The sequence below is a fragment of the Sceloporus occidentalis genome, unplaced genomic scaffold (assembly GCF_023333645.1).
Source record: "Sceloporus occidentalis isolate IW3139 unplaced genomic scaffold, rSceOcc1.0.p SCAF_28, whole genome shotgun sequence".
Taxonomy (NCBI): Eukaryota; Metazoa; Chordata; class Lepidosauria; order Squamata; family Phrynosomatidae; genus Sceloporus; species Sceloporus occidentalis.
Window position 1 is genome coordinate 4,054,053 of NW_028317008.1, and position 20,450 is coordinate 4,074,502.

General features: G+C 41.6%; 2 protein-coding genes across 3 annotated transcripts; one reads left to right on the top strand and one right to left on the bottom strand.

Moving 5' to 3' along the window:
* The first annotated feature begins 1,010 nt into the window (after positions 1-1,010).
* LOC149299683 (kinesin-like protein KIF20A) lies at positions 1,011-8,394 on the top strand. Of its 2 annotated transcripts, none has more exons than XM_089486194.1 (18): positions 1,011-1,173; positions 1,431-1,510; positions 1,604-1,723; positions 1,803-1,941; positions 2,029-2,210; positions 2,320-2,458; positions 2,549-2,749; positions 2,821-2,932; positions 3,088-3,156; positions 3,374-3,517; positions 3,882-4,047; positions 4,130-4,291; positions 4,374-4,513; positions 4,604-4,706; positions 4,932-5,142; positions 5,876-5,967; positions 7,457-7,594; positions 8,083-8,394. In XM_089486194.1, the coding sequence occupies exons 1-18, from the start codon at positions 1,011-1,013 to the stop codon at positions 8,392-8,394; spliced, it is 2,673 nt and encodes an 890-aa protein (XP_089342320.1). The 2 variants fall into 2 exon arrangements, with proteins under 2 accessions (XP_089342320.1, XP_089342319.1); XM_089486193.1 differs by having other exon boundaries at positions 1,011-1,169; positions 1,421-1,510.
* A 2,725-nt stretch (positions 8,395-11,119) lies between these two features.
* Positions 11,120-16,708, bottom strand: LOC149299684 (cell division cycle protein 23 homolog). The gene is made up of 16 exons (XM_089486217.1): positions 16,602-16,708; positions 16,008-16,080; positions 15,725-15,862; positions 15,361-15,403; positions 14,680-14,785; positions 14,465-14,597; positions 13,934-14,111; positions 13,751-13,848; positions 13,452-13,533; positions 13,206-13,359; positions 12,867-12,986; positions 12,698-12,773; positions 12,346-12,407; positions 11,887-11,965; positions 11,467-11,586; positions 11,120-11,296 (listed from the first exon to the last, which is right to left on the bottom strand). The coding sequence occupies exons 1-16, from the start codon at positions 16,706-16,708 to the stop codon at positions 11,120-11,122; spliced, it is 1,746 nt and encodes a 581-aa protein (XP_089342343.1).
* Positions 16,709-20,450: the final 3,742 nt, after the last annotated feature.

Below are 20,450 nucleotides of genomic sequence, written 5' to 3' on the forward strand. Positions count from 1 at the left end.
TCTAAAATACCCAGGAAGCATGCAATGTGATGGTGGTGTTTTTAACAGAGGGATTGCTCTGTGGATGGGATAAGAGGGGTTTGTTTGAGAGTTCTACACAGGATTTCGCAATCCACTGTTCAGCGACCCTTCGCTTATATTTATTAAACGGGAAACATTTGAGTTAATTAGTGCTTGTTCACGGTGAATGATAAGGGATTGAACTTTCCACAAGGTTTCTTTACTGTGTGGAACGGGGGCAAAAGAACACAGATCAGGTGACTTTTTAGAGGTATAGGTTAGTATTCTTTTGCATTGCAATCGTACCGAGTGCCTAAGGTCACAACGGTCTAGCTGGAATCACACATCTCTGCTACATACCAGTAGCACTGTTATAGAATGCGCTATAAATACACTTAAGGATTGCTGATGTAAGGCTGGAAAAAACCACCAAGGTAGATCAGACCGCATAAGGGCTGTGCGGTTATTGGGTGGCGTTGCCCATCCATCTATTCTGTTTCTTTTTAATGTGTTAATGACTTGTATGTGGTAAAATATGCTCCAGTTCAGAGCATGCTAAGCTTCACACAATTTACTGGATATCTTTAAATTTGATTCGTAAATAATGGAAGTAGATCCTAAGAGCTTTATCTCCATACCTTCGAACGTTGGCCCTGGTTTGTCGAGCAAAGTGTTAAATTACGATAAGAATAAATCTTTAATTTTTTATGTGACCTATACAGGGCCAGTTTGGCATTTTAACCCCTTAATAACAAAGCCCGTACATGTACGGGCTCAAAATGCATTGTTTTCAATGGGTTTAGGGACCGCCCACTGTCCTTAAGGGGTTAAAGTGTATTGTTCCTTTAATTTTAACTTGGGATCAGGGAAGCCATCAAGAAGCCCTTTAAGTTTTTAATAAATTAGTTTTCTGTATTATGAATATTTTCCCCGGTGGTTTTCAGAGTTCTTCTTTAACTCCAGTACTTGTTGTCCCCTGCTCTACGATAGGGACTTTAATAGGCATCAAGATGTCAAACAATGTCATTTCCCCTGGTCCTGGCATGCTGTCTGATGATGAAGAGACCCCGGTCTTTGAATCCACTGCTGCTGACTGTGCTGCAGGAATACGCAAAGATCTTCTTTCTGATTTTTCTGTCATCTCGCCGGGTGTGGGACATCCTTCGCAGGTACGTAAGGATGATGCTCTTGAAAACAGGCATGGCCGCCACTACAGGTTTCTATAACTTACCATTTATTCAAATGCAGTCTCCTACTGGATTAGTTTTTATGGTATTCAGTTATTGTCTCTAGTGAGATGGTTAAGCCAAATTCTCAATTTTCTTTTACTTTTCTTCGTTGGTTCAAATATTCCCATTCTGACAATGTTGAGGAATGTGACCCGGAAGGCTATGTGATGTAAGTAATATCTTGTTTGCAGATCTTGCCAGAAGAAGGCAGTGAGAAAGTCTTGGTTTATGTCAGGATTAGACCTTTTGTGGATGGGGAGCTAGAGAAAAAAGAGGATCAGGTAAGTGGAACAGATCAGTTTGTGCTGTGATTGAAGCAGCTCGTCGATTTGCAGTAAGAACATTTTTTAAACCGCTCCAATACACTTCCCCAGGGCTGTGTTAAGGTGGAGAATCAGGAGACCCTTGTGCTGCGAGCTCCTAAAGACTCTTTCACCATGAAGAATACAGAGAGAGGGATGGGACAGAGTGTGCACAAATTCACATTCACCAAGGTAATGATAAATACAGATGCTATGTAGATGCCGTTTAGTTTGAAGGTTATTTATTTTTTGAACTCGTATCTCTTTAAAGATTTTCGGACCAGAGGTGGATCAGAAGCAATTTTTTGACGGAACAATGAGAGATGTGGTTAAAGATGTACTTAATGGACAGAACTGGCTTGTTTATACATATGGGGTCACAAACTCTGGCAAAACCCACACAATACAAGGTATGCATTTTGTCAAAGCTGTGACTGTGCTACAATTGGCTTTTAAATCTGTGAGTTCCTAGTTTTCATTTTTTATTTACTACATAGGGACTAGCAAGGATGGTGGCATTTTGCCTCGTTCTGTTGCTCTCATCTTCAACAGTGCTCAAGATCGCCTGTACAAGAGCTCTGATCTCAAGCCACTTTCTAATGAAGTCATATGGCTGGACAGCAAACAAGTGCGGCTAGAAGAGCTGAAGAAGACTTCCTTGCTCTCTACTGTGCGTGAGGTCAGTCCAGTGGCTTGTGTGTGGCAGAAACATTTTACAACCCCGTGTCTGTCTGTTACTCTCTCGTGTGTCTATTGTAACAATAATAGGCTATGTTTTACAATTCCAGGAAGATATTTTGATCCCCCTAAAAAGCAGTGGTAGCAATGAGTCTCAACTTCGTGCAGGCACAAGTCTCAGTTTTGATAGTGGCATTGGTGGACTTTCTTCTACAAGTCATGTCAACCAAACAAGCATTCAGTTGGAAGGTACTAGCATCTTTTTCCATGAAATATCGTTGCATATGCTTCCTTAAATGTGATTATCTTTGTTACGAACACAAATCTTCTCTCTTTCAGAGTCCTGCTCACGCTTGGGTTACCAAGATGTGATCTCCCTCCATGAGCCCATGGATGTTCAGTTCTCCATCTGGGTGTCATACTTTGAAATCTATAATGAATTTGTCTATGACCTACTAGAACCATTGCCTTCTGGTCCAAACCGTAAAAGAACCACATTGAGGCTGTGTGAAGACAGGAATGGAAATCCTTATGTAAAAGGTGTGAACGATTTACATTTCTTTAATGCATTATGTCATTCAAGGTGTTAACCGTCAAGCTTGTGCCCACAGATCTGAACTGGATTAATGTTCAAAGCGCTGACGAAGCCTGGAAAATCCTGAGGGTGGGGAGGAAAAATCAGAGTTTTGCTAGTACTCACATGAACCAGAACTCCAGCCGTAGGTGAGCTGCCTCTTTGTGCATTTTCAACGGCAGTTTCATGCCCACGCTTTAGTAGCTGCAGTGTTTTTGTTTCCAGAGTGTTTGGTGTTGGGCAATAGTTTGGATATTGATATTCATGACTAAACCTTTTTTTTTTTCCCTTTTTCCCTCTTCAGTCACAGCATATTTTCCATTAGAATCCTTCACCTACAGGGTAAAAATGACATGACGCCCAAGATCAGCGAGTGAGTAAAACTATACAATATGAATTGTTTTGTAGTCCCCCCCCCCCCCCTTCTTGTAAATCAAGGCTTTCTAAAGTATGTATGTATGTGTGTGTGATATATATATATATATATATATATCATTTCTATCCAGATAACCGTTTATACAGGTGTGTAAAATTAAATATCTACAGATAAACATATGTATGTTTTAGTAATTTAGTGTTACACTTTGCAGACTTTCTTTCTGTGATTTGGCTGGGTCGGAGCGTTGCAAAGATCAGAGAAGTGGAGATCGTCTTAAAGAGGCAACAAACATCAATACTTCTCTTCATACATTAGGTCGCTGCATCTCTGCGCTGAGAACTAACCAGCAACAAAAGTGAGTGACAGGCTTTTCATATAGCCTGCCTGCGTATCTTTCTAATGTCCATGTGGTGTGTTATGTGGAACCGTAGCCTCGGCAGCTTTTGGAACAACCACTTATTTAAAAGAACAATGCTGTTTCACGCTACGTTCATCTAGGCTTAGAGAAGGAAGAATTGTACATTGAGGGAGCTGGGATGTGGCAAAGCATGCATTACTTAACGTCCTGACTTCTACCCCATATCAGCTCAGCGTTAAACGTTTGCCGGGTTTCTTTTACTGGGTCGTAAAATGTAGGATTCTGGAAAAGACACCGGTGTGCTTTAAGGGATTGTGCTATGAAAACACCTTTTCATCATACATTTCTTGTACTGCTCCAGATTGCGGCAGAATATGGTCCCATTTAGAGACAGCAAGTTGACTCGCATATTCCAAGGATTCTTCACTGGCCGTGGAAGGTCTTGTATGATTGTCAACATTAATCAGTGTGCTTCTACCTATGATGAGAGTCTGCACGCCATGAAGTTCTCTGCCATCGCAAGCCAGGTATAAGACCCTTGTCTAATGCTGGAGACTAGCTTATTTAACATTTGGTGAAATGGTACTCATGTGGTGTTTCTTCCCGCAGCTGGTCCAAGCTCCTCCGGTGAAAATGAACCTTCGTTGCCTCCAGTCCCTCATCAAGGAGGGCAGCGTCCTGGCCAATCGCAGCTGCACAGATGATGATACTGAAGATTTATCTGATGGAGATAGTGATGATGAAGCAGACATAACAATGTTTAATAGGGAGGTGAGTGTTTTGGGATTCTCTTTCCTCCTCATTTGGAATTGTATAGATCAAATTCATAGTCCTTGTGGTATTCCTCTTGCAGGAGCTGTTTCAAGTTGTTGAAAGCATAAAACAGCTTTTGGTGAAAGAGCGTCAAGAAAAACTTACCTTGGAAATGAATATCCGTAAGGAAGTCTGTAACGAGATGATGGAAATGATGCAGCAACAGAAGAATCAATATAGGTAATGGGGCTCTGTTTTGTTTTTGTCTTTTTCATTCTTAATAATTTTCAGTGACTTATGTTTAGCCGCTATTCTGGTGTTTTCTTAAAGTGAGCATTTGGAAGATGAGAAAGACCTGCTGGAGGAAATGTACGAGGACCGCCTGGAGAACCTCAAAGATTCTCTTACTAATTATTACAGGCGGGAAATTGAGGTAATGTTGCCACACCGAGCAATTTATATTCCATTTTTATACTCGAGCTTTTCATAACCTGTCACGCTGTACCTATCTAGGGCGTTGAGCCCTAATCTTCCTCTACAAATGTATATTTAGATTTCCCATCAACTGCTATTGCTCGTGCTACTAAAATGATTTATTTATTTTACCGGCAAGTAACTCATGAGCAACTTCAATGAGCTTGTTTATTTTCCTCAACAGGAGCGAGATGAGAGGATTGAGGAGCTGGAAGCTGCTTTGGAGGAGTATAAGTCTCAGTCTGATAAAAAAGGAAAGTCCTCTAAATGCAAAGAGGACAGCGCTCCTCTTCTCAGAAGGTCCAAGAGGTTGGCGACAAGTGATGAACCTGACCTGGACAGGTTGAAACAAGAGCTGCTTATTGCGAAAACAGAACTACAGTCCAAAAACGAGGGTGAGATTACTTTCTGATTTAACATGAAATTTCCAATGTTTACATTTGAACGTGACACCTGGGGATAAAGATCTCATGATGCTTTTGTACGTCATGAAGTTCACGGAGTCCAGGCGTGTGTCAGTGTAGCAGTACGATCCAAATTACGCCACTACAATTATGCTAGAAACTGCGACAAATGCTTTGAAATCTGTCTAATGGGGTTTTTGATATTCAAATGAAATCGTAATCTTAACAATTACCATATTCGCCCGATTTATAATCGGGGGGATTTAGCATTTTTACCTTCCCCAGGGTGTCTGGAAGACCGGATCAGAAGACTGCAGAGCGTTTTCGGTAGTGCGGTCCGGCGAAAATGCGGTCCCCGCGAGCAAGAAACTTTAGTTCCGCCCTGATTCTTGATTCTCAGCGTTGATGTAGATGAGGCAGACTGGTGCAGGAAGTGGAGGTCACGTCTGCCGCATCTACACCAACATTGCAAAACTAAAGTTTAGATATGGAGGGAGCCTCCTACCATACACTTAATTTTTTGTTTTTGTTTTTTACATTTATTTATATATATATATATATAATATATATATATATTTATTTATTTTTTCTTTTAAGTAGCACCAAACTATAAGGGTATGGCCTATATTGGAGCCAATACGGTACTAGTCGTATTACCCCATCATCGTTTACCTTTAATCTTGTTTTTGTAAAATGTTTTATTGTATTTTCTAAAATTGGACAGAACTGGAAAGATATAAGAAAATGCAAGAACCTCCTGTGTCTACCAGGCCGTTTACAGTTGATGTGGACAGGAAGATTATAGAGGGACAGAAGGTAAGCTACATCACTAAAAAAAAGTGTGTGTTTAATGAAAAAGACACTTAACCCCTTATGGGCAATGTATTGTGAGGCCGTACATGCTCTGTCGTAAAGGGGATTCAGGTTGGTTGATAAGGTAACTGTCAATATAATTAAATCAATAATATAAAGGCAGAGTGTGTAGGGGATTCTTCATGAAAGTTGTTTTCAACTTCTTGACTATATGTAAAGAGTCAACCCTACTGAGCTTCTGCTGCAGATGGACCTCGGTTGTAGGATGTATAGCAAAATCAGAGGGGTTTTTTTTCCCATAGGTATCTTTACCCACTGAATTATAGCTTTAGGAACCTGCCATTGTTGGTCTTTCATAATTCAACTTTCCTGCAAGTGCTGTCCTTAGCGAATAAACCCCTTTTATCTTATTCTTGTGACTCGTGACTCCTTGGTTGGAGTCGCCTTTTAACTGAACCGTAAGATATAGGAAAGTGCGTATTGAATAGCTTGTTTAATCTGAAAGTAGACAGGTTCTTCTTTTTGAGTCTGTAAATATTTCCTGTATTTTACTTTTCAGTGTAATGTTGTGCGCTCATCTCACACGTGCACAGAATATCAGCACACAAGAGCTCTTTGGGTAACCACCACATTGGCTGAACCTCACCTCCAGATTCTGGGGAGCTGCTTTGATTCCATTGCTTTAGAGAATAGCTTTCGTAGCTGTCTGTCCTATTGTCAGGTTTCTATGCGGCCTGTGACTAATACCGCACTGTATTTCGCTAGCTGCCTTTTGACGTGTCTGCACTGATGGCTAAATTACGGAAAGTGAGACGTCAGAGCATTGCTTACAAAGTCTCAAGTTCCTACGTTACATGATAAAGTGATGCTTTAAGACATCCCCAAGTAAAATTTCCATAGAAAATGGAGTGACTACATACATTTGAGACTTTAGCACACTTACAGATGTATGTTGTGGGATTCAGCAGAATTTTACATGCAGTTTATGGGATTTATAAAAACAGCACCAAAAAATGATGCAGTAAAAACACGCTTCTAAAATTGGTAACTTACCATGACCTGTATACATTGGCTAGATGGAGAATGCGAGGTTTTTTATTTGTTTGTTTGTTTGCTATATATACACTTGCTCGTATTTCCACTAGCCTTTTTTTTTTTTTTCTTCTTTTTTCCGTTGCCACAGATTAGGCAAAGGACTGTTTAGATGGTAATATAGATTGGGTCTGAAGCCTGTCTTTCTATATAAAACTGCATGTATAGCAAACACTCTGACTTCTTACAGTTCCCTTGTTAATGGTAAAAATGATTGATTTTTTTTTTTGGCTGATGTGCTCCTCTGAATCTGGGGTAGCACTCCTGTTTTGGTATGCACAGAAACCTGATTTCTTCCTTTATGGCATGGTGACAGTCTTAGGCTTGGTGTGCGGGTGGAAAGTGCTGGTTAGAAGTGAGGTTACTACGTCCTGATCTTGAGTTTCACTTTCTTCCACAGAATGTGAGGCTGTTGCGAGGGGAGCTGCAGAAGTTTGGCGATTCTCTGCAGCAGGTAGACCGGGCGTGCTGCCACACAACCGGATCCGAGAAACTCCGGCACGCTCTGAATAACTGCGATGAAATTCTCTCCAAACAGGTAGGCTGCACGCTTCAATGCAATGTCTTTTATATACGTTGATCCTTTATCAAACAACAAACTGATATTAAAATAGGTAATTCTGGCTGCTCAGATATACCATAACAAGAAGTTGCGTGTTTTAGAGACAAAGGGTCGGAGGCAAAAAATCTAGTGACCTTTCATATAAATCAAATTTATTGTGTAGGGTATCGGTCTTTTTTTTTCCATTTTTGGAGCATGTGACACTCTTTGGAAAGGCTGAGGGTCATATAGAATAACTTTATGCCTACTTTCTTCTGATGTGATACATGCATAAGAATACCGGCTGGGTTTCTGCTGTGGCCAAAATACGCTGTATACCATAACGTGCATAACGCTGATTTAAGGACCGGTCTTGCTGAGCGTAGCATCTTCTTGGATTTTATCTAGAGAGCGTTTCATTCTTTTCTGCAATATTAAAATTCATTCTCTGTATTTAGATCTGCCTTTTTTTCCCCCCCATGTAGGAAAAGGCTCTGGCTGAACTGCAGAACAATATGGTTCTTGTAAAAATGGACCTGCGAAAAAAGACAGCCTGCCTTGCAGAGCAATATCACACAGTCCAGAAACTACAAGGAACACCCTCCAGTGTTAAACGCGTCTGCAATAATGAGAATATCCAGCCCAACCAAAGCACAGAGAAGAGGCCTTTCCTTCGCCACTTTATGGGCAGGACCCCAGCTCAAAAGGGACTGGCGGAGAACGGCCCTTATAGTCGGGTCCTGCGTGCACGCAGATCTCCTACGCTAAAGACTATCGCGTTTGGCACCAAGTTTTAAGTATCCAAAACCACTGCTCGCTTGGGTTTTTACCTCCTTTGATCTATCACTGCACTGCGATGTTGACAGTATCTGCAATTGTCTTTTATATTCTGCTTATGGCTTTTATACACGTTGGTCTGCTCCGGCAAACACTTGTGTACAGCTGCACAGTTTGTAAGACACTATGTGAACACAATCTATAGTAGTGAAATTTAAGTATTGTAGACAAAAGCTCTGTGTAATAGCAGAACCACTATGGCCTGTCCAAAATTGCTTGGCTTTGCTTTAAGAGGTCAGTGTCCATCGGTGGCTTAAACCACAAACACCTGATTCAAAGGAAGTGTTTAGTGTGTTTAATCTTAAAATACCTCTAAAAACTGCGAATGCTCACTGGCTGTTGTTTTGGCATTCCAAGTATTCTTGCAGTTTTGTAAATACTTTTTCTTTTTTTAATCTGTTGCCTACATTTACATGACTATGCATATATTTTTTTCTTCATCCGGCTTCTAAAAGGGAACGTGTAAAGACAGCTCCATTTTTGTCTTAACATTTTAAAGATTGAGGGATTTTGGAAGCGGTTCTATGGTTATTTACTCGTGTGCAATATTCCTTGTGTATGGTTATAAGCGTTTGTAATAAATCTTGTACAGTTCTCTGGTTACAATTATACATAAAAATCATCATGTGACCAACTGGACAGTCTTATGGGTTTTCTTTAGATGGGGATAAGCAGTTTTTTTTTTTTTTTTACATTTTTGAACACAGACCGGTTCTTTTCCATTTTTAAGGTTGGAGATCCATTCTAAAGAATTCAGCTCTGACAAGGACAATACCCCTTCTCGAGCTATAGGCTGTGTCTTTGGAGTTCCATTCAGGTGTTTGTTTCACCCCATACCCTTTTGGTCTTTAAGTACAATATGGGGATATAGCACATTCCTTAATATCGGGGGGGGGGGTTATGTTACTGAAGGCTTTCAGTCCTTAGAAGTTGCTCAACTCAGAAGAAACTGTCTAGACTGCACCTTTATTTCTATGGATTGTATACAGAGGGATGCCTCAGTCTCATGTGTCAAGATTCGGTACTAAAGCACCACAGAGAGGGAGGTTATTGAAGGTGGAAGACTGAGGGAGTAATGTGAGAAAAGTCTGCTTTAGATAAAGGGGAGCAGATACATTGAACAGACCTAACGAGTAAATGGATTAAAGTACTGTAAGTGCTAAAGCTATCCTAAAGAGTGCAAAATACAAATGGGTTAATTGCTTGTGTGTAGATGTCATCTAAGGTAGTAGTTGGATCAGGCTTGGAAGAAACTCCATATATACCGTATTTGCTCGATTATAAGATGACCCCCCAAATCTGAATATTAATTTAGGAAAAAAAAAAGAGCCTGAATCTAAGATGACCCTATAGGAAAAAAGTTTTACCAGTAAATGTTAATTCATCTAAACTTTTTTTTAAAATAAAAGCTATGATTGAGAAAAATATTTGTTTTTTTTTCTTCTATTTTCCAATCTGCCCCCCAGTTATGCACATCTGCCCCAGAAATGCCTTATACCCCCTAAATGCCACTGTGCCCCATGATATGCCTTTTGACCCCCTATGTGCCACTCTGCCTCCAGAAATGCCTTATACTCCTATATGCCACTCTGGCATTTAGAGGGTTAAGAGTGGCATATAGGGAGGTTTAAGGCATTCAGGAGGCAGATTGGTGTATAGAGGGTTAAAAAGGCATATCTGGAGGCAGAGTGGCATTAAGGGGGTTAAAAGGCATTTCACAGAGCACTATGCCTTATGCCCCCCATTTAACACTCCCCCGCCACCCCCAACTTCCCTGTCATGTAGCCGGGGCAGCGTGTAGATCCCACGCCCTTACGCTGCAGCCAGAAGGAGGCGTGGCTAGCAGCAGGGGTTGTCTGCGGCCATCGCGCAGACCTTCCCCGACAGTCAGATCAGGTACCGGTACCGGTGCGGGGAACTCTGACAGCCGGGGAAGGTCTGCGTGATGGACGCAGACAACCCCCGCTGCTAGCCACACCTCCTTCCTGCTGCAGCAGAAGTTGTCTACACGAATCGCGTAGACATCTACACGCTGCCCCAGCTACACACCGGGGACTCGGAAGTACCGGTAAATGGGGCGGGGGGGAGACAGGAGGATCCAGGTCCCCTGCAGCTGCGGGGGATCTGGATCTTAGTCGTCTCATAGTCAGACCTATTTGAGGTCTGATTATAAGACGAGGGGTATTTTTCAGAGCATTTGCTCTGAAAAAACCTTGTCTTATAATCGAGCAAATACGGTATATCACTGTTTATGCATATCTGTGCACAGTTCCTGGTTCAGGCTCTGCACCAGTCCTACACCAACATGACGTATTCCTTTGTATATGGAACAATTTTTTTTCTGCTTGTTAAAATCCACAAGGAAGACCCTTAAGCACTGCTTTGGAAGATATTTCTTACAACGTGATTAGACACCACTGAGTGAGACAGGACACAGTATAAAAAGTTTATTAACAAATCCAAGAATAAAACAGATAGGCCTTATTAAATCTGCTCTATTCATTGGGACCAGAGCTTTGGACTTTGCCAGCAGAAACCTCACCAGCCATGGAACTTCTCTGCTTTGAGTTTTCTCCACACAAGCTCTTTTATAAGAAGTTTTGAACTTCCATAGAAGTATTTAAACAGTTCATATTGCTCTCCTGAAATCAAACACCCGTACTGAAGCTGGCTGCAGGGTCCCTGCTACGGCGTGACGGAGGAAAGGTTAAGCGGAGACACTCTCCGCGTGGGAGTGTTGCTTGCTGAAACAGACTGCGGCAGGAAGAAGGGAGCAGTTGTGGGGAGATCACTCGATGGACTTTCATTCTGGTTGCGTAGCTGCAGAATCTGACGTAAAAGGGCTTTACCCTCTTCTCTGGTCTGAAAAAGTGAATGTATCGATAATAGTCAAATATTGCTAGGGTAGATGAGGTCAAGAAATTCTATCACTGTCTTTGCTACTTTAAATACCTCCTCCTAAATGGTCACCATACCTTGCCATCTGGAAAAACAATTCCTAAAAAAAAAATGCGATAGTATATAATACTTACATCATTAAAATTAAAGCATTTCTGAGCACAAGCAGAGGCTTCATCCCAGAGTTTGCACTTGAAGTAATACTGGGCCAGGTAACGGAACGCTGTGCTCACCTCCTGATGTTCCACTATCTCCTAGAGAATAGAGCGAGGGGGGTCACACAATGGACACAGGATGGACTGTCTCAGTGAGAGCCTGAGGTACAAACACTTTCATACATTTAATGAACAGGTAGGGATGAAACAAAAAGAAAAACCTGCAATGCGAGAGGGTAAATCATCTTCTAGCGCTACCTCACCACCATCCCACAACAGTGGAACAGAACAGCCAGGTTGGGGGTGTGGAAGCACCTTGGGCTTCAAGCCACCTTAAGGCCAGAGGATCATGCTTTTCTCTCTCACGGGCTGTAAAGTAACCTTAGCCAAAATACTTACCCCACATGAATAAATATCCTGGATATATTTGATGTAGCACTGAGCAGCCTGTTCAGATTCATTCAATTGCTCATGGAGCCTAACAATAAAACATGGCAAAGAAATAGGAGATTTAACAGTACAAAATGGATGAACACAATAACTTCAACAGTGATTTATTTAAGAACATTATTAATAAATTATAGAAATATTCACCTTCAACCAGCGTATGTGCTCATCCTGCCACCTCCCCTCATACTCTCACCATGCAAAATGTCATTACGTCCATTCTACCCCATACCTGCCTCTCAGGGATCAATCACATTGCAGCTAAATCACTACCGCCAGCCATGCTTTAAAGGGGTAATCAGAAATAGAGGGCATGGGGGGTATCCTGTGTTAATTACTGCTGGGTGTTTTCTTCTTTTAGGGGGTTCAACATTTTTTTTTTTTAATACACAAACAGGGAAAAGCACTCACTTGGCCAATTTAACCAAAGCCATTTTCTCGACATCCCCAACCGCATATGCTCTCCCATAACACTGCGTGAAAAAGAGAGGAAGATCGACAAACTCCTAAAAAACACACAGTACGTTCCCAGCTATACTGAGAAAGCTACACACTACACATGGATTCCCCAACCCATATAAATGTTACATATTTCCATGTTTTTGAATCTTTGGATGAAAACATCCACACTACTGACATTAAGAGTAAAATAAATAATTCAAGACAAATTATATTAGCGATCTCCTAAATACTTTACAGGGGAACCGGTTCAAAAATCACTGACAGCAGGATGAACAAAACAATAAAGAACAACCCCACGTACTTTCTTAGCCTCCACAAGCTGACTGAGCTTCTCATAACATTCACCCAAAGCGACAAGCATTCGAGAGTCGTTAGGTCTGGAGAGAAAAAAAAAAAAAAATTAGGAACGCTTTTTGTCTGATCAAGCATTAAACGGCCCTGGCCGGCATATACGTGTGATGTTTCACTACCTTAGCTGGTGGGCACGCCTGTAGTAATAGAGGCAGTAAAACGGCATCTTTAGGATTTCATAAGTTTGGCCCAAACCATACCAAGCTCGATAATCTCTTTTGTTAACTTCAATGGCATGCCTAGAGACACAAAAAAGGATTATATATGTATATATATTTTCCACATAATAAAAATGTAGATAATATAGACTTTTTTGTTAAAAACTATTGCAGTCTAAATAAACAGGGTTTCCCTGATACAGTTAAAAAGAGCTATGAAGAAAAAAAAAATGAAAAACAAAAAGGAGTAATTTACTAGCCAGTATATGCTATAAGAAGTGAAACACACAGCCCCTATACCTGTAAGCCTGTATCGCAGCAGAAGTATTCTTCATTTCCATGTATTCATGGCCCATTAGTGTCCAAGCACCAAGATAACGTGGATTGAGTTTTAATGCTCGTTGGAAATACAATGCAGCCTTTTCGTGCTGGGAACGGAGGCTGTAGTAATTCCCTGAGATAAACCACACAGATGTTTAGATAATCTGTGCAATTCGCTTTTCCCACCAACTACAGCGCATCCAGGAATAGCCAGCCTTCACTTACCAATCACACAACATGTTTCCACACGATATTTGTCAATATCACACAGGTTGTGGGCTAAAAAGCTCAGCTCGGGCTTTAGACCCTAAGGGAACAGAGCAAAACGATGCCGAAATGCCACTAATTCTAAACTTCAATCATTGCACGTTTGTATCTACGGAGATCACCTAAGCTGTTAATTGTTCAGATATAACAACTATAGTAACACAACATAAAATACTACAATGTATTAGACCTCCTCTGTCAGAACTTCCCCTCCAATAATGGTGCAAACTGGGAAAACCAAATGAAGTATAACTCACCCTCACATACAGCAGATTGGAAAATGTATCCATGTTTTCTATTCTGTAAGGATCCTGCTTCCGCAACTCATTGAAGATAGAGAGCGCCTTGTCAATATCTGTAAGAAATAGAAATGACAAAGATGCCAGGACACCCCCCCCCGCCACAAACAATTATCTTGTAAAGTTGCCATCTGCCTCTACCTCTGATGTTATGATAAGCGACAGCAATCTGAGATATAATGTAGGTACTCTTGGAAAACCCAGCATCGATGAGGCTCTGGTACTTCTGTAGTGCCTCTTCTATCAGTTGCAGCTCTGTATATATGTGTGCCAGGAAAAATTCCTTAATCCAGGAGTCAGGCAGGGACAAGAACTTCAACTAGTAAAACACAATTCAATGCAGTTAGGAAACACAGTGACCACATTAAGGACATCATTTGAAGACTAGCCTACAGTCTCCAAGTATTTTCCACTGTAATAGTTAGAAACTTTTTAACCATACCCGGACCTTGTTTTGTGTGACAAATAGACAAGACACATAGAAAATCTAAAGTAAAAGTACAGGGAACATCCCTTTAAAGACATAATATTACACCCACATTTCTAGAAGGGGGTTTGGCATTCAACAATACCAGGAATGATGTTTTACCATTAAATTCAGAAGAATTGGTGGAAGAGCACCCTTAATTAACTGCTTAAACAAGCATAGCTTTGATGCCGATTACACTTTACCATTTCTTTATCTGTAATCAAGTTACACAACTCCAGCCAGGTTCCCCAGTGCAATGGCAAAACATGCGTAGATTCCACAAACACATCCACAGCTTCTTTGACCAGGTCCAACTTCCGCAAAACTACACCATACCTAAAGACAGAACGTGTTCTGAACCTTTAAAAGGAAACACGCGCAGAGTGGAGACAGATGAAGCCGTAATCCCGAGACTTACAGGTAAAGGCCGAATCCATCAAGCTCCCTGGCTTTGTGCTTCTTGCTCAGCTCCACACGCAGCTCCCTCAGAGCCTCGTTCTTCACCTGCCCTTTCTCAAGAGGACCTGAAGGTTAAATGGGATACATGACTTTAAAAGAGATATATCTGCAGATGTTTAGCTGAGGTTTTAAGATCTTTCAGAAAGTGTAAACGTGTATTTTCTCCAATAAAAGATTTAAAAAAAAAAAAAAAAATCATATTTCTGCATAGTTTTTGATCAGCTTAGGTCAATAACCCAACAACGTCTTTGTTGCCAGCACATTTCAAACACGTCATGTGTGCATTGGAAGTTAGTAGAACAAACACAATGATTGCAAGAAGGCCCTACACAATGTTTTTGTTGCCCCCCCCATAAAGATCATCAAGATTTATATGAAGTTTAAACAGTTAAACCCAATCCTTGTGTTTGCACACTTTAGCATGGCATGCACCTTTTAGTATACATCTCTAAAATCCTTTTTTGTACATAAGATTTTAAAGATTGACATAAAAAATGGTAGTAACTATGACAAACATATTAAGGTCATCTTCTGTTAGCTAAATGATTAGCATGAAATAAGTGCTACACCCTAACAACAGAAATACACCTTTATAGCCAGTTAGGATTCAAATCTCATTATCGTTCATTCATACACTTACCCAAGCTATCCACAGTCTCATCATCTTTCTTCTTTTCACCAGACTAAAGGTTTGTCCCAAAAAAAAAAAAAAAAGTTAATTACTCCACTTACATGCAAAGCCAATAACAAAACAACAAACCGGCCGCAGAATTAAATAAAATGGACAGTACGAAAGGTTAGGCCTGTGAATATAAACACCAACGATGACCGGTTGACATTCTGTCCAAGAACACAAGTCGATTTTGAACGTTGGCCACTATAACGCACTCAAGAATGCCAAATTACAGCTATCACAATAAAAAGCATGAACACCACAACTATTTCAGTAGGCATACAATGCCTTTGGATATGAAACACAAGCTTTTTGTGAATATCGTTCTTACCAAGTACCTGGAGTACATATACAAGAAGTAGGCCTTCTGGCTTTTACATCCACGCAAAAAATACGCTGCTCTGTCATACTCCTTCAAGTCAAAGTAAGACTTCGCCAATGTGTAGGCATCGAGATCCTGAGCATCTTCCTGTATATATAAAATAAAAAAAAACAAGAAAGAAAGGAACATGAAATCATCCTCTGTGCCAAAACTCGCAAAAGAAAAGAAAAAAACATTTTTTTTGATTTTATTAATTAGGAATTAACCATAATGAAGCATTCTCTGGACTAACCTCTGTTAGTTCTTGGGTAGGAGGCAGCTCATTTACAGGGATTGGTTCCAGTGCAAAAGCCAATTCAGATGCCCTGATGAGGATGAAAGTGAAAGACTATTGTTTTATGTAGCGCCATCATATTCCATAGCGCTGTTAATACTCATCAAGCATTTACAGAAGACACCCTCCTAACCAGGTATATATTTAAGCCACTTCCTGTATATCCTTAGAGGAAAGTGCCATTCTTTTAGGAATTCTACAGATTGCCCTCATTAAGCAACACAATGTAATAGAATTTGGAAAGCAGAAACCAAGTAAAAAGTACTATTCACCAAGCAACATCCGAATCCACAGAATTGTTGACACGCGTGACGTGTAGAAACAGACCTGCTCTCTGGACGTATATGTTAACTTATTATCATGACAGGCCGCATTTATAAATCCTTGCAAACACTGTTCCGCATTAACGTCATTCTAATGCATCGTATAATCTCACGGTAAGTACCCCAGGGATCTAGGATAACGAGCGGTTGTGTGCACATCCATAGGCACGATCACCGGACTACGCTTTAATGTCATCTGTTTTTATTTACACGGCCAAATCCCGCTCACCATTTCACGCTGTGCATCAGCCCCCTCTCCCTGCACAGCCAGCTCACACATAAGAGCTGCTTCTTGATTTCTCGCAAGTCCGAAAACAGACCACTTGGAGCCGCCATCTTTCCGAACAGAATTCCGGCGTCCCGTGCGCTCTATGACATTAGCCAATCAGGGGGAAGCTTACTCTTTCCTTATTGCCGCAACTCGCAGATGAGGGTGGTAGGACCCGGAGCGAGCTGTTGCAAAGAGAACGCTGATTGGCCGAATCAGATGAGGGTGAAGGCGCGAATACTGATGACTCCCGGCGGTGGGGACTGCTTTGGGTGCAGATGGCTGCTTTGTACTCAAACTCATCAGTACTTTATTTTACATCTTTAAGTTTGCTTCAGTTGCATTTGAATCGTTGGGAGTGTCAAACGAATATGCTGCTGAATGCCTCATTGGACCTTCTGGAAATCCACTGGGGGTATGGGAGGCCCTGACTGCTCCCGCATTGTGTGAGAAAAATAGTATCCTAAGGTAGCCCTTCTTGTCCTGAAAAAAACAACAAGATATAACTTGTGTGTGTAATATATATATACCGTATTGGCTCGGATATAGGCGGCACCCTAAAAGTTTGGTGCTTTTTCTTTAAAAAAGCACCAAAAAACATGCTGCCACTCTGTCTCCCCCCCCTTGAGATATGTCGTCCCCCGAGATATGCTGCCACTGGCCCCCCCCGAGATATGCTGCCACTGTCCCCCCCCTGAGATATGCTGCCACTGTCCTCCCCCCCCCTCCCCCGAGATATGCTGCCACTCTGCCCCACCCCCCACTTACCAGAGCGGACTCCTGGGTGTCTTGCGGGGCCGGCCGGGGACATCTACGCAATACGCGTATTGCGTAGATGTCCCCCGCCGGCCCCGCAAGACACCCGGGAGTCTGCTCTGGTAAGTCTTGGGGGCAGGGGAGGCTGTCTGAGCGTATCGGAGAGTAGGATGCAGGTCCCCTGCACCGCTGCAGGGGATCTGTATCCTAACCCCGCTGCCTGCCCAGCGCTAGACCCCGAATATAGGCTGCACCCCCACTTTAAAGATTTAAAGTGGGGGGGGGAAAGTGCGGCCTATATTCGAGCCAATACGGTATATATATATATCACTAAATGGCATAGTAGAATATTACAGCTAAACACGAGCGCCACAAAAGTGTTAAAACAGCCTTGGTCACAAAGGATACAAAAAATAATAAAAAACAGCCTGGTTCTTAATGGGTTAATAATGTGCTTGTGTGTTTTTAGCAGGTCAGTGCTGTTGAACCTTTGTTTTTGTTTTTTTAAGTACTATTTTAAAGCTGATCCTGTTGGTACTAAAGACACCCGCTATCGCATTACAACGCAGTTCTGATGCAATTGCGGCATCAAAGGGATTAATGCTGCCTTCTCAGCATACCTGCATGCCTCAAGGTCCATGAATCCTCAGCCCGTTTTCCCTTTAAATGGGGGTGTTTTCCCACTGCTGTCGGTAGGAACGCCCCCAACGTCAGCAGGACCTCCCACCGACGTCAGTGGGGACTCAAACCAACGTCACAGGGCCGCCCGCTGACGTCAGTGGGCAGTCCTGGCCGCATCCCGCAAGGAAAGGTTCCAGGAGCCCAGAAGTTCCCAGGTATACTGATCAGTATCATGGAGCGATCATACAGTACAGGGACTTAAGGGATGGTGCCCATCATTTATTTGAGAACCAAAGAAAGCCAGGATTTCATCCGTACAGATTCTTTGGGCAGCTGGGACCTGATTACTGGTAGGTCGTCTGCGCAAGGGAAGTCTTCCCTCCGCACAGCAGTGTTGCTTGGGAGGGCAAAAAGTGCATCTGTGTACACTAATAGCTGCCGCTCTAGTTGCTGATGCTTATGACAACCCATTCCTTCATTATTTTTTTCATCATTCAAAGGCATGAAGGGATTCCGCTGAATACTCTGCTTGCATTTTGCTTGTTTTTTCATCCACAGCTGCTGCTCCTTGCAGGAGATGCATTTGGTCAAACAAACTGCCTGCTCCAGTTCCTGCTAAATTTTCACAATGACAACACCTACACTGAAAGAAATGGCTCTGTTGGTATGTAAAGTAAAGAAAGGATTTCACCAGGTAAAACCCTAAACTAAATAACTCAGTGAAAAATACTTAACTTTTATTTATAGTGTACTAAAAACCTTTTTTTTTTTAATCAAAATATCTGAAACAGTCCCTAACTACCTCTCTCACAGGAATCATAGGGTGTAAGAAACCGTAGAGAAAAAAATGTCTGCCTTCCAGTTAGATTGGCGGTTGCAGTGGGCCACCTAGAAGTGTAAGTGGGGTGTCGGGGCTTCCAGGGAATATTTTGTTTATGTGGTTATTTTGGTGTTCAATGGTAGCTACCCCCAAAATCATTAGATGTACATTTTTGGTTCACGTCTGAGAATTTCTCAGCTTGAACCCACTTTGCGCACTCATGACTTGGAGGCCTCTCATTGATGTGTAATGCTAACATACCACACATATGTGCAAGCTTTATGTTCAAGAGGCCTAGGAGATTAATCTTCCGTGTTTATTTTTTGTTCTAGGTAAATAAGGATGTAACATCTATCCTCAAATATTCCTTGAAATTTAAAGCATTGAGAGAAAATAAGAAACATATTGTAAGCTCTTTGAGCAGTACCATCCTTACCTGTTGTCTCTGTTAGTCAATTTGTTATATTACATGCTACTTATGTCCTGTCTACCCGTTGTACAGCGCTACGGAATTTAATGGCGCTATATAAAACAATAAATAATAATAATAAAAAAATACTCTGAATGCACAACACTTGGAACCTTGAAGCAGATGGGCTACAGCAGCAGAAGACCACACCGGGCACCGCTCCTGTCAGCTAAGAACAGGAAACTGAGGCTACAATTCGCACAGGCTCACCAACATTGGACGAGGGAAGACTGGAAGAACGTTGCCTGGTCTGATGAGTCTCAATTCCAGCTGCGATATTCAGATGGCAGGGTCAGGCTTTGGTGTAAACAACATGAAAGCATGGATCTATCCTGCCTTGTATCAACAGTTCAGGTGGTAGGGAGGGGAGGGACATTTTCTGTGGGCCCCTTAGTACCAATTGAACATTGTTTAAAAGTGACAGTATTGTTGCTCACCATGTCCATCCCTTTATGACCACAGTGTACCCATCTTCTGATGGCTACTTCCAGCAGGATAATGCATCATGTCACAAAGCTCATATCATCTCAAACTGGTGTCTTGAACATGACAATGAGTTCACTGAACTCCAATGGCGTCTACACTCATCAGATCTCAATCCAATAGAGCACCTTTGGGATGTGGTTGAACGGGAGATTTGCATCATGGATGTGCAGCCGAACAAATCTGCAGCAACTGTATGACACCATCAGGCATATATGGGGCCATAGGGCAGCGCCAAAGATATACACGCCACCTCATCATTGTGATTCGAACCAAAAACTTTGAGCAAAATAGCTTCCTAACATCTGTAGCATTTAAAGAAGAGGTGGAAGTTTTTTCTGTTGGAATAAAAGTATAGAATAATAGATAAGCTGTAATCGATTGGAGGGCATTTCAACCTTTCGTGTTATCTGGTTGAAAGATTTTGCAACCAGATACAATCCATTAGTGTATCTGCCGTAATCTTTTTCCTATCTAACAGATGATTTATTCTCTACAACACGTTTGTGCATCTCGCAAAGATTTTGTTTTAAATTCTATTTGCTCCTTCCAAATAAAGGTTGTCTGGTATCTGCTATATTTCGTATAAAGCAGTAGTATTTCAAGCTATATAGGAACGTTTTCACTTCCAAATTGTTGATCCCTCAAATAAGTGACAATT